General features: G+C 42.5%; 1 protein-coding gene and 1 non-coding gene across 2 annotated transcripts; both read right to left on the reverse strand.

Annotated features, from left to right (window-relative positions):
* Window positions 1–221: 221 nt before the first annotated feature.
* Window positions 222–327, reverse strand: LOC141658220 (small nucleolar RNA R71). Its single transcript, XR_012549118.1, has one exon. It is a non-coding gene; the product is annotated as a small nucleolar RNA R71 (small nucleolar RNA).
* A 9,221-nt stretch (window positions 328–9,548) lies between these two features.
* Window positions 9,549–10,268, reverse strand: LOC141655553 (uncharacterized). Its single transcript, XM_074462628.1, has one exon. It carries the CDS (start codon window positions 10,266–10,268, stop codon window positions 9,549–9,551), a length of 720 nt encoding a protein of 239 aa, XP_074318729.1.
* Window positions 10,269–14,732: the final 4,464 nt, after the last annotated feature.

Genomic DNA, 14,732 nt, shown 5'->3' on the forward strand with positions numbered 1-14,732 from the left:
TCCGAGGAAGCATATAGAGGTGTTTACGGACTACTGTTCTACTATCCCCGCCACAAAGGGGGTAACTCAAGACAAGATTAAGGAGGTTCTATTTCCTTTTTCTTTGACTGAATCAGCCAGGGAGTGGCTGACTGATTTGGACCGTACGGCCATGGGGTCGAGACGGGAGACCCTTGCTCTTGCTTTTTATAAGAGATATTTCCCTCCACAGCGCACCAATCAGCTGAGGGCAAAGATCACAAGTTTCAAACAGGCACCTGATGAGACTTTCTATGAAGCATGGTCCCGTTTCAAGAAGTTGGTGAGGTCTCTTCCTCACCATGGTTTTGACCCGTGGTTTCTGTCCAACCAGTTCTACAATGGGCTGTACGATGATCACAGAGCCATGCTTGATACATCATCTAACGGAAGATTCCAAGAGAACACTGACGATGATAAGGGATGGGCCCTTATTGAAGAAATGGCGAACCACTGTGCTGAGTATGGAAACCCGATGGATGGTATTAGAATAGTTCACGCAGTCGATAAGCAAGTTGTGGCTCAGCTAGAAGCCATGAATGCTAGGTTTGATAATTTAGAGTTGCATTCTGCTGGGGAGCCTCAGACAGTCCATTTGCTTACTAGAGGGGAGACTGTCACATGTGAGAGGTGTGGGAGCAACGACGGTCATACTGTTGTTGGCTGTCTTACGGAGAAGGAACAAGTCCTTGCTTTTCAACAATACAGGCAAGGAGGGGGTTCTTACTATAACAACCAAGGGGCAGTCCATCCCAATTTGAGGTGGACGGGTCAAAATGTGCTCAATCCTACCCATCCTCCGCAGCAACAACAACCATATGTCCCTCCACATAAGATTCAACAAGGCTTTCAGAAGCCTCCTTCCTTTCCTACACCTAATCAAGGTGCATCATCTTCTGGTGGAGTAAGTGAGCTAGGTGAGTTGAAGACGATGTTGCAGTCTTTGACAAAGCAGTGGCAGCTGAGTGATCAACAAAAAGATGCATCTATCAAGGCACTTGAAACTCAAGTTGCCCAGTTAGCCGCGAACCAGTCCACAAGGAAACAAGGTCATTTACCGTCACAAGCTGATAAAAATCCACATGAGACGGTGAATTTAATTAATTTGAGGAGCGGTCGTTCATATGAGGGACCGGACATGTTGAAATCAGGCCCGAAGAAGGTAATTACTGCTGATGAACAGTGTTTTGTCGAAGAAAAGGAGCTGATGACAAAGAAAGTACTCGATCGACTGATTACTGGGGGTCGATCGAGTGATTTTGCTGAAGAAAGGACTCGATCGAGTAAAATTCCCACTCGATCGAGTGAACAGGAAAAAGATCTTACTCGATCGAGTGAAATTTCTACTCGATCGAGTGAATTTGCTGAAGAATCTGCTCGATCGAATGGTATTTTTGGTCGAACGAGTAGTGTAGATAAAGAACAACTCGATCGAGTGAAAAATCGCCTGAAAGGCCTCGTTCGAGAGGAAAAAAGCGTTCGAAGGATTTAGAGCTTGATCCGGCTGACACGTTGGAAGAGAGGAACAAGGGACTCGAGATACCCATCACGGTGCCCTTCCCGAGGCGTTTGCAAACTACTAAGGCTAATCAATAATTCGGCAAATTTGCCGAATTCCTGAAAAGCTTGCAAGTCACTGTGCCATTCGCCGAACTGCTGACACAGGTACCCTCTTACCTTAAATTTATGAAAGAAATTTTATCGCGTAAGAGGCACATTAATGATCATGAGACGGTAGCTTTGACCGAGGTAGGGACGACCCTAGTTCAGAATAAGTTACCTCCCAAACAGTCAGGCCCGGGTAGTTTTTCGATTCCGTGTCATAATGGTACCCATTTGATTGATAACGTGTTATGCGATCTTGGCGCTAGCGTGAGTGTCTTAACGCTGTCTCTGGCTAAGAGACTTGGTTTGACCAAGTTTAATTGCACAAACATGACTGTTCAGATGGCCGACCGTAGCATATCACGGCCACTAGGTGTCATAGAAGACATACCTGTTAAGATCGGGAGGTTCTTTATTCCCGTTGACTTCGTTGTACTTGACATCCCCGAAGATGCCCATATCCCTATTATTTTAGGGAGACCATTTTTATTTACTGCCCGTGCAGCAATAGACGTCGGGGGCAAGACATTGACTTTTCAGGTCGGGGACGAGGAATTGATATTCCATCAGTCTAAGTTCCGAAGGGCTCCCATGCAAGCTCAGCCTTGCAATGCCCTTTCTTCTATTGACCCTCCTATTGACACTCCAAACGAGAATTTGGAGTATTGTGCTGCTATTGTGACCCCTCTGCCTCAGGTTGAGAGCAAAAAGGAGGAAAGTTCGTCTGTTTTCCTTGCTGCAGGTACAGATGAAAATAATGCAGGAGCTATCAAATGGTATTGTACAATTAACGTTAGTCAAAGTGGGAGTGACGATGTTAAAGCCGGTGTGAAAGGAGTAAGGATGAGAAAAGTTCGCGCGTACGTGGACGTCAACTATTCTCCTCCTAATGAATCAAATGCAAGCTCGTGGAAATTGAAGAGGACGATTAATGTTGCTGAGATGACGTCCTCCAGTCAGAAGTCCTCCGAGGGGCTATTGAATTGCCTTGAGAAGTGAGCGGGGAAATGCCCCGTGTAACAAATTGTATAAACAATTTTTAAATTTTCCGTTGAATGTTATTTATTGCTTTTAATTAGGACAATTAGAATTTAGACATTTTTAGCATAAGTTAGAGACTATAGAATGTTACTTTTCATTTTTGGTATTTTGGGATTTTTTTTTTTGCGAGTGTTTTTATGCAGGTTTGGGGAATTATACGCAAATTCAAGAGCTTACACGAGGAAAAGAGTTCGATCGAGTACTTTTTGTACTCGATCGAGTGGAATCTATTCGATCGAGTGATTCCATATTACTCGATCGACAAAAGCTGAAAAGGGGAGTTCTCGATCGAGTAACTTTTTACTCGATCGAGTAGATGAATACAAGAAGAACTCGATCGAGCAGTTCTAAACCAGTCGATCGAGTAAAATTGGAAATTACACGCAGGGAGTTTCTTTAACTTCCTTCTTTTTCTCTGTTATTTCATTTTATCCCTAAATTTTTCGATAGCCTTCCTTATTTGCGATCAAATTACCCCCAAAATCCTCCATTTTTCCTGCCCATTTACCAAATCCGCCACCTACATTTTACTCCTTGCTAATTAATCGTCCATTGCCCTCTATTTTCCCCTTGATTATTGCTATTTTACACGGTCTATTAAGGGTATTAGGTTCGCGATTTTTCGATCTTAAAATCGCCTTTGTTGCTTGTTTCTTGCCGATTAATTGCAATTTTTAGGTTCCTAATCATCAAGTAAGTGATTCCTACACTTCTATGCATTTTAATTTCGTTAATTTTGCTTTCTATGAAGTGAATTAGGATTAGGGTTTCGAAATCCCTTATTTGGTCGAGTTTTTTCGACTATAATTGTAATTGTTAGCCCTATTTGTCTTGCTTGATGATCAATTCCCGTACCTCATTGATTTTTGCATGTTTAATTCGATTTTAGCGAGAAATTTGTGATTAGGGGTATTTACAGTCGAAATTTTCGATTGTAAGCTGGGTTTTGCTGCTGCCATATGCTTAATTCGCCTTAATTGTTGCTTCATTTGTTGCCATTGATGCCTGCTACCCTTCCCCTATCGCTGTTTACCTATTACCATTCGAATATTTGAGGAAACTTTGGGGATTTGTGGACTGTAGGTCGAATTTTTCGACTGTTAGGGAATTTTCATGCTGTTTTCATACTGTTTAGCTGCTGTTTTCTTATCAAATCCCCTGCCCAATTTGTTTAGGATGGATTCTAGCTCGATGCCCTCTTCGAGCTTTGCTGCCACTCCGTCCCTGTCTCTGTCTGAGACGGTAGTCCCTGCTGCTACTACCGTCTCCGCACCTGCCAGTACCTCTGTTTTTCTAGTTTCTACTGCCGGTACTGTGTTCACTGCTTCTAGCCCTATTTCAGCTGCCACCTCAGTCACAGCCACCACCATTGCTAGCACTGCTGCTAGTCTTTCTTCTTCAGTGGTGGTCACAGCATCCACAACTTCTACTTCAGCCACGGTGAGCACACCTGTGGCGGACTCACCCGCAGTTGCAGCTGCTTTACGGGCGGCCCTAGTTCCTCGTACCGTCACTGGACGGTCTTCTACCTCAGGTTCTAGAGGCCGGGGCCAAGGTCGTGGTCATGGTCGTGCTACTCCAGCTCCTAGTACTTATGTTACTCCTTCTGGCACGGTCACTGTCCGAGGGGACGACTCCCTCGACTCCCACCCTGAGTACCCGCAGGTAATTTTCGTTAATGGTGTACATCGTAAGAGGTTTTATAACTTAGTTGGCTGCGAGTTTCTCTCTACCCGATTCTTAAACCGTCCGGCACTTGAGAGGCTCGGTTTCTATGAGCCTGTTTGTGAGCTTTTACGGAGCACGGGGATGGCTGGACTCATCACTATGAGTGGCCATACCTTTCTGGAGATGAGCCTTGAGTTCTTCAGCTCCTTCACCTTCTCCTCCGGGGCACACGACGCTGTCCCCACTAGTCTTTCCATGTCTTTCCGGTTGTTCAACCGGACTTTTTCGATGACATTGGAGGAGTTTGGTACCAGACTTGGCCTTTCCTTTACGGGCGACACTGCTGCCCCTAGGAAGGTCATTCGTCAGCTTTGGCGGACCTTCGCCCAGACCACCTTTCCCGAGCTAAAGCTCGCTCAGGTCCACCTTCCCCCTGCCCGTTACTTTCTTAGACTGATGGGGAGTACCATTTTTGGCCGAAGGAAGCCAAACAACATCAACAACAAAAAGCTCTCCATCTTAGGCGGTTACCTGAACATTGACTGCGAGGGTCCTTTTACCCTCAACATCGCCTATTTGACCGCCCAGTACTTCCAGGCCCAGGGGGAGAAGGTCACGAGATCTATTGTCTGCGGTGGCATAGCCACCATTGTTGCACGTTCCCTCTTCTCCGCCTGGCCTCGTGACTTGCCGTACCTAGAGGGAGATAGGTACCTGAGCCTAGCGTCTATGCACTCTCAGACCTGGCTGACTTCTGACTACCGGACTTGGAAGATAGACGGTTCCTTGTCCGTGGACCTTCCTTGTGACACCCTCCCCCGTCTAGCCCCTTTGCCTACTGTTGCACGGGGCGCCCGACTTCCACCTCTACCTGACTATCACCTCCAGGTCCGCCGACCTACTACTTTACCCGCCGCTAAGAAGCGGCGTAGACTTGAGACCGGAGAGAGATCCACACCTTCCACGGGTGGCCAGACTTCCACGGCCACACCTACCCCGATACCTACTCCTACTCCTACTCCCGCACCCGTCGACCAGACACAGACACAGCCGGTCTTACCAGCTAATTTTGTACATCCATCACCCTTTGAGGTGTCCTCGGTCATGGACCAAGGGCGTCGTGACGGTTTGTTAGTTGAGATTGCAGAGAGACAAGCTCATATGGAGCGGGACATAGCTTTAACTTTGTTCCCTCTATACGAGTACCACTTGAGGCGACACCGTCCGATCCTAGAGGGTTGGCCACACCCTTCCTTTTACCGGTACCCAGCTGAGGGGTACCCGGAGTCTGCTAGTGAGGAGGAGGAGGACGAGGACCCGGCGGCGACGGCGGAGAGAGCTCGAGCTGTGCAGAGGAGGAGGAGAGAGCAGGAGGTAGACCCGGACTTCACGGTGACGGTGGAGGACGTGCGTGAGAGTGACGAGGAGGCTGACGAGTAGCTGCTGGTCTACTCACTTCCCTAGTTTTCTGGCTGGTTTGGGGAAGTTCGTGTTTTGTATGTCCATCTCAATCTTTTATTTATTTTGTCTCCTTTTTATTTTATTATTTTTCATTCTTTATTGGTTGTATATTCCCGTTCCCTTGTATATATCTGCTGGTGTATGCTGGAGGACAACGAGGGCGTTGTCCATTTTGATTTGGGGAGGGTATTGCATCCTTTTGAGTCTGCATTTGCATTTGTTTTGAATTCATGTTTATTTATTTCATTAAAAGTCAAAAAAATTCAAAAAACAAATTAGAAAATTTCAAAAAAATTCAAAAAAATTCACGTTTATTTTTGCATATAGGTTGGGTCGGAACGGTTGATTTCCGTGATGATATTGCACTATAACTTGTCATTTTACTTGAACCTTGCACTTCTATTAATAGTTATTAGCTTTGTCGTACGCAGCATAGTCTACGAGTTTTTGTTCAAATATAGCTGACTGTTTAGACTTGACCTATAAATTGACAACCTACTTTACAATTTCTGAGGTTTAGAGCCCATAACTGGTGACATTCATGACCAGTTCATTAGGAATTGAGAGTAGTACTCCTTGCATAGCATGTTCATCATTTTTGCACTTTTATGACATTCGATTTCTTGTCAAATTCCCACATTCGGGTTTGTGTTCGGTGTCACATGCAGGGAGGTGCTTGCAAATTTTTCCCTTTTCCTTATATTTTTCACCCATTTAGCTCCACTTAAGCCAAAACTTGCCTTTTTGACCCATTAGCTACAGCCCAAACTGAGCCTGCCTAGTCAAGCTAGTTTAGTATGTCTATCGTGGTATATTTTTCCGTCTGCAGTTTGGCCCGTGTGTATATGATTGGAGTTGGTGTAAATAGAGGAAGGAGAAAAAGAAAAGAAAAAAAAGAATTGAAAAAAAAAACGTGAAAAGAAAAAAAAAAGAAAAAGAAAAAAAAATGAAAAATTGAAAAAAGAAGTTGAATCACGTTTGTACAGTGATGGAAGCCAGAGAAGGAAATGAAAAATTTTGAGCTGGTTATTCATTTGAGTCCGTCTGTGTTCACTTTCTACCTTGTGACGGTCTCACTCCTCCGTTTTATTCCATATTTTTGAGGAGATTGTTAATGAGATTAGTGAGTTGTATGCCAAATGAAGGGCACTTGTACTCTATTTTTCAGTCAGTTGAGATTCGAATGGTCTTATATGGTCCTGTTCGGAACTAGCTTGACGCTTTTACCTCCACTTTACCATAACTTGTTGTGCCTTTTCTCACCTGAACGTCACTATTCCCATATCATTTGTAAGCCCTCGGTTGTGACGGACATTAATGGTTAGAGTGTGTGCATTAGTACTTGAATCGTCTTTCATTTTTGTTGCATGCATGCTATGTAGGTCGTAGTTAGGTGAGTGACTGTTTCTCCTTCTCTCTTTTACATATATCATTTACCCTTGCTTCATGAGAGAAGAGTGACCACGTGAGAGTCCGATTTTGTTGGTCTTGCAAGGTCGATAGATTGGCTATATTTCTGAACAGCTTATAACTCGTTTGTGTATTGACTGCTTAGCTATAACTGTTAATTTCTGTTGCATTAAATTGGTTCAAGTAGACAAGTTAAGCTAGCTCTGAGTTTTCATTTCCGTTCCATTAGTTGCATTTTAGTTTACTTGAGGACGAGTAAAGGTTCGGTTTGGGGAGATTTGATACGTGCATTTTGTATGGTCTTTTTAGCCTATTTTAGCACGTATTTCTATGTACTTTCGTACTGTTTATATTGCATTTTGCCCCCCGAATTGGCTACTTTGGTTCATTTTGTAGAAATGAACGCGAAAGGAGTGGAATCGTACCATTTTCGTCCTTTTTGCATGCATTTTGAGGAGACGGGATTTTTCAGAGCGAGATATTGCATTGGGATGCGTGAAGGAATGGTCTACGAGGCAGTCGGTCACGAGTTTGAGCTGATTTGAAGGAAGGTTACTCGATCGAGCTGTTTTATCACTCGATCGAGTGGTTTTTATAGCTGGAGTTGGTCGATCGAGTAGTTTTATACTCGATCAAGAAGTGCTGGAAATTGAGGTTACTCGATCGAGTAACAATTCTACTCAGTCGAGTAGATATTTTGGAGGAATGCTCGATCGAGTGGTTTCAAATTACTCGATCGAGTGGTTTTGGCAGGCGTGAGCTTTAATTAGCCCGTAAACTTGTTTTAGTTGTTGGACTTAGTAGTTTTTCTATTTAAATGTACATTAGCTAGGTCATTAGGATATCTTTTATCTATCATATGTAATCAACCTTAAATCCTACTTCGACTCTATTGTATGCTAAATTACATGTTTCATCACCGACTTAGTTAACTCTCACATGTTATGATTAATTTATTGGATGTTGCATTGCATGCATATAATCGACAACATATCAAGTATAGATAATTTTCCATAATCATTAGTAGAGGCCGCTATCGAGGCGGGCGGGATTAGGTGTTCGACCAAAAAAGCTTCCTAATACGTACCCTCACCCCTTACTCCAGATCTCTGTGAACATCCGTGTTCCTTGGCATCCACGAGAGTCATTCTAGACATAGAATGCTAAGGGTAACGAGTTCTTAGTGTTCATGTTACTACTTTGTGTCTTGACATGACACGAGGTATTCGAACGGTTTCAATTTTCCACAATAAATTGGTGGCGACTCCACAAATGCAAACGCTTGTTTTCCCAAGCGACCCCGTGGGCCTGCGTCATATTCCAAAGGGACACATGCAAGATTCATGTAAGAGATATCTCACGTAACATTTTTTTTCTCTTTAGAAGTAAAGACAAGTCAAGCATTTAAGAGAGCTCTTAGACCCCTGCCTCTAGCAAGGCCGCGGTTATACGTCCAGTACTGTATTCACTTAGGAATCGGAGATGGCCCCCTTGGTAACCCTACGAGGCCATGTGTGTTGCCTGTGTATAGACCTGTCGAACGGGTTTAGCGGGTCTTGACCCTAAATCTGCGGGTTATTATTGGATCGGGTCGTCTTCGGGTTAAAAAGTGCTGGTCATTTCCGAGTTATTTTCGGTCGGTTCGGGTCGGGTCATCTTTTGACGTCTCTACCTATTTAGGTACCTCTTGAGGCAGCCGAGTATCAACCCAGCATATATCCGAAAGGAGCGTGTTGACCCGACCCAGACTCGAACAACGCTGACTCGATCGTTTGACCCGAAACAATAATATTAATATATTACTATTGGACCTATTATTATTATTATTATTATTATTATTATTATTATTATTATTATTATTATTATTATTATTATTATTATTATTATTATTATTATTATTATTATTATTATTATTATTATTATTATTATTATTATTATTATTATTATTAATATTATTATTAGTAGTAGTAGTAGTAGTATTATTCATTATATTTATATTTATAGTTATTATTTATAATAATTATATTATTATTATATCAATTATACTTATCATATTTATTTTTTTAGTTATTATTATTATTAATATATTATATTATTATTATTAATGTTATCATTTATATTACTAATATATTATTATTATTATTATTATTATTATTATTATTCTTATTATTATTATTATTATTATTATTATTATTATTATTATTATTATTATTATTATTATTATTATTATTATTATTATTATTATTATTATTATTATTATTATTATACTAAAATGTAAGCTTTTCATTGATAATAGCACAGTTTACATCACATTTTTTTTGAGGAAAACACCCACAAGGGTATCACTATATTAATGAAATATCAAAAACTACAGCATTGTTAACGATCTGTGGTAGATTGTCCGTCCAGACCGTCTTACCGATAATTCTAGGAAAAACATGAGCTAAAGAATGAGCTACACAATTATTAATTCTACTTGTATGCGACCAAATAACCGAATTAAAAGAACTACATAAAGCAAGAATATCATCAATAATTAAGGAAAACTCGCTCCTTCCACTTCGTTTGCCTTCCAACACCTCGACAACCTGCAGACAGTCGCTTTCCAGCACCACATCCCGCCTGCCTCTATCTACAGCTTCTTGGAGACCGTCCAGCACTGCAACCGCTTCTGCTATATGAGAATCCCAGCTCTGTTCATGCATCACCGCCATACCCCAAACCACTTCTCCTCTTCGATTCCTACACACCGCCCCCGTGCTGACCCCTTCTCCCTCCTTCACTCCTGCGTCGACGTTAATCTTGACAAAACCAACCGGCGCAAGCTTCCTTCCATCGCTTCCCCCTCCCCTTTCTCCCTCACGTCTCCCCTTTTCTACTCCTTTACTCACAGCAGCAGCCCTCCATTCCGCATCCTCACAAGCCACATCCCGCACCCTCTTAATGATCTTCTCAGGGTCGACCTCCGCTCCCTCAAATATTACCTTGTTCCGGTGTTCCCAAATCGCCCAACATCCGATCATAAACATACTATAATTCTCCCTCTCCATCTTCTTCCACAACATCTCTATCCACACTCGAACACTATCCGGTACCCCCTCATCCTCTCCAAGCAGTCTCAAACCCTCCCAAACCCAATCTGCAACTCGACACTCACGAAAAAGATGAAGACTCGACTCATGATAAATATGACACAAAGGGCAATAAGAAGACTCACCTCCGATACAAGTAGCAATGTTTGCTTTAGTCGCAAGGGCTTCATTACACAGCTGCTAGAAGAAAAGCTTAACACGGGGCCAAACCGGAACCTGCCACATCCTATTCCATAGCCACCTCTCCCTTTCCCAATACGACACCTCCGCCATATCAATCGCTCCCCCCGCCAGCAATTTATATGCCGATTTCACCGTATACAAGCCATCCTTTTCCAACACCCAATACCACAAATCATTCGAATTATTCGAACTAAGCCGAATATTGACAACTCTTTCCCTCTCAAATGGCAAAAATAAGTTGTTAATTTTTACCATATCCCACCCACCCCCATTCGGTTTCATCAGCTCTGCCACTGTCATAGCTTCATTGCCCACTGCACACGGGGTAATAATCTTACCCGTCTGAGTTTTCGGGATCCACGCATCTCCCCAAATCAACGTATCCTTTTCATTGCCTATCCTTCTCCTCAACCCTTTCTCGAGCACCTCCCTTGCCTCTAAAATGCCTCTCCATGTGTAGCTGGGGTTATGTCCCAAAATAGCATTCATAAAAGTCCCCTGCGAGTAATACCAAGCTTGCATGATTCGAGCCCATAGACCTTCAGGACACGAGACAAGTCTCCATGCTTGTTTCGCTAACAATGCAAGGTTGAATAAACGAAAATCTCGAAAACCCAGTCCTCCTTCCCTCTTCGCCCGTGTCAATTTTCTCCAAGCCACCCACGTCATACCCTTCTTGTCATCACCATGGCCCCACAAAAAACGTGATACCATCGATCTAAGGTCGTCACAAAAGTTCGCCGGAATTTCAAACACACGCATCACATAGGTAGGGAGTGAATTGGCCACAGCCTTTATAAGGACCTCCCTAGACAACAATTTCCCGCGCCATCCTTGTAATCTTTTGCTTAGCTTATCCCGAAGAATATCAGTAATATCCTTTTTTGAGCGACCAATAACATTGGGCAAACCCAGATACCGTGAATGTTCATCCACTTCCACAACCCCCAACCTTTCGACCACAGCCCTTCGTTGAGTCTGCGACACTCCTCTACTAAAAGTAACCGTAGTCTTGTCGAGATTCACGAGTTGTCCTGAAGCCGTCTCATACTCCCTCAGAATGTTATTAACCACCTCCGATTCTCCCATGATTGCCCGGACAAAGAAAATACTGTCATCGACAAATAAGAGATGGGAGATAAGCGGAGCATTAGCAGTAACCCGAATACCATAGAGCGACTGATCCTCGACTGCCCTCCTCAATGAATTGGACAAAACTTCCGCATAGATAATGAATAAATATAGAGAGAGCGGGTCACCTTGTCTTAGCCCTCTAGATGGTCTAAACTCCTCCGAAGGGACCCCATTAATCAGCACTGAGAAGGTCACCATGGATACACACTCCATGACCCTTTGTATCCACCCACCATCAAACCCCATCGTCACAAGAACCTGTAGATACCTCATTTCTGCACCTCCCGCAAACCACCCGGTGATGATTGGGCCGCATGTTTGATACGCGGAACGATTTGTGACAATTCGTAAGATTATCGTCAAGTGATTGCTCAAATATTAATATCTACCTCATGGTTGTCATCTACGTCCCGATACGGTCGTTTTGGCAGTAATTAGAGTACATTCGGAGTCCGGGCCTAAAACCGTCTCCATTTTCTGATAACCGTTAAATCCCGAGTCAGAATGATTCTGGAATGTTCCAGATATTTCTATTCCATATTGCACAAATTTTATCTTTTGGCAAATAAAATCCCGTAATATTCATATAAGATATTAAGGAAATCGAATTATTTCCGTCCTACCATAACTCAAACGCGGAAATCTTTCTTCAGCAGGAGGAAACCTCCTGGGAATAGACGCGGCAGGTGCTGCGCCTCTTCCAAGAGACGCAGTGGCTGCTGCGCCTCTTCCCAGGCCCTTTTCTGCATGTTTCTCGTATCTTTTTCATATCTTTCCGAGATTCACTTCCAAAGAGTCTCCGAAACCCTAATTCCTTCACGTGATTAGTATAAATAGGAGCCTTCGCTCCTCATATTTCTCACGCGAGTGTCCGCCCTTCTCTTCTCCCTTTGCATTCTAGACTTTGTTCTTACTTATTGGCGCCTACGTGCTTGAACTTTCGACCACGTAAGCTCGGATCTTTCCGGGTACCAGCCTCTCCGTTGCATGACCGACCAATTTGACCAACTACACATCAATCAACTTAATTAACTAATCGTTTTCCTCTTACGAGGGCACTTTCTTTGCATTCGCGTCGAGCATCACTAATCGATATCTTAGTCCTTCTCGTTTCGTCAACATGTAAGTCTGAGGGTGTAAATTCCTCTTTTATTTATTGTATTTTACTTTTCGTATCATTATTGTAAGGTTTATGTCGAAAATATCATTAAAACCGATTTCTAAAACCTTTTGTTAAAACCTCTTTTTACGGATTTCCAGTAGATAACCGTCGAGAAAGGACGCAGCAACTGCTGCGCCTCTTCGAAGGAGCGCAGTTCCTGCTGCGCCTCTTCGTGAGGCTGCCGCAATTCCTGCTTCCTTTCTTCTTCGTTTGTCCTCTGTAATTCGTGTTCAAATTCTTTCCTTTGTTTGCTTCGTCTGTTAATTCTTCGTCTTAATATCATAATAATTCACATGTATATTTATAATCACCGTCATTAACATGTTTTAATCATCATAAATCCGACTTAAATCCCTTATAATCCAATATTTGCGGGTTTTCGTCATTAAGTTCATTCCGGGTTGTAGAGATTCAATTTGTTCATATTGAGTTTCTGGAATTCGTCTTTGATACAGTTTCATCTGTCTTTTGTTGTATTCATTGCATATTCGTCATTAATCCATAATATCTAACTTTGTTAACTGATTTAATTCATAGGACTCATTAATATTTTCCACTTCTATCATTATTCCAACATGTAATAATTCGTTTGTACCCATCTCATCCATGTTTTGCTGTTTTCACGACCCATTCATATGTTAAATAACATGCTAATCACTTTCATCCGAGTAAATATCATCAATCGATCATTAAAATCACCAATTAACATTAACGGCTTGCAATTACGGCTTCACAGCCAGAACTGAGCCAAGGAACAGACGCAAATGTCTGCTGCGCTATTCTAAAGGATTTACTCTGCTGCTGTTCCTGGCTGAGTTCTGTCCCTGAACTCCATTTCTGCTTTGACATAGTTTAATTATTTTACGTATTAACTAACTATTATCGTATTATCACCTTCTGATCTGTTCGTTAGTTTATTTGATTCTTTCTTTTATTTCTTTTTCTCAAATCATCCGTTTTAAAGGTATTTTCGACATAAATCACCTATTCCAATGTAATTAATGTAATTTCCATTATTGTAATTTCTTATTATTTTATTCACTATTCCTTGTATCATTTGTATGTTTTCACATGTAAATCAACATTAAATCCTACTTCGACCCAATTGTTTGCTAATTACGTGTCAACCGACTTAGTATTAATTCTCACATGCTAGGATTAAAACTTGAATGTTGCATTGCATGCATATAGCCGACGATATATCAAGTACGAATAACTTCCCTAATCATTAGTAGAGGCCGCTATCGAGGCGGGCGGGATTAGGTGTTCGATCAAAAGAGCTTCCTAATACGTACCCTCACCCCTTACTCCAGATATCTGTGAACACCCGTGTTCATTGGCATCCACGAGAGTCATTCTAGACATAGAATGCTAAGGGTAACGATTGCTTAGTGTTCATGTCACTACTTTGTGTCTTGACATGACACGAGGTATTCGAACGGTTCCAATTTCCCATAAAAATTGGTGGCGACTCCATACAAAAATGCAAACGCTTGTTTCGTTTTCACCAAGCGCCCCCGTGGGCGGCCCGCTGTCCACAGTTTGGCGACTCCGCTGGGGATAATACACTTACGTGTAGCAAGGGTGAAACTTGAACGAGGTTAGGGAATAGTTTGTACAAGACAATTGTCGGTTTTCATAACTCGGTCTTCCTAGATCGTTTATTCGGCCTTCCTAGGCCCAACCCAACCCATTCGACCAGTCGTCCCATTTAAACGGTCCTAATTCTTATTTGGGCCTAAGGATGAATAGCGATTGACGTCATCCATACCATGATGCTTACTCTTGTTTGTATCAAGGACCTTCACTACTTGAGGAAATGGACTAGGAATCGGCCTTACTCTTGTTCGGCACGAGCCTCTCCACAGACTTCGGGTTTGATGGTTCGGTATGGCAACCCACCTTTTAAACCAAATCCCTTTTAAATGCACTCAGCATCCCGTTATAATGCTTGTATA

Source organism: Silene latifolia, chromosome 5 (assembly GCF_048544455.1).
Source record: "Silene latifolia isolate original U9 population chromosome 5, ASM4854445v1, whole genome shotgun sequence".
In the NCBI taxonomy this organism is placed as follows: Eukaryota; Viridiplantae; Streptophyta; class Magnoliopsida; order Caryophyllales; family Caryophyllaceae; genus Silene; species Silene latifolia.

Excerpts from the sequence above, each read along its gene's own strand:
- LOC141655553 (XM_074462628.1), bottom strand. The coding sequence starts at position 10,268 with ATGTTGTGGAAGAAGATGGAGAGGGAGAATTATAGTATGTTTATGATC.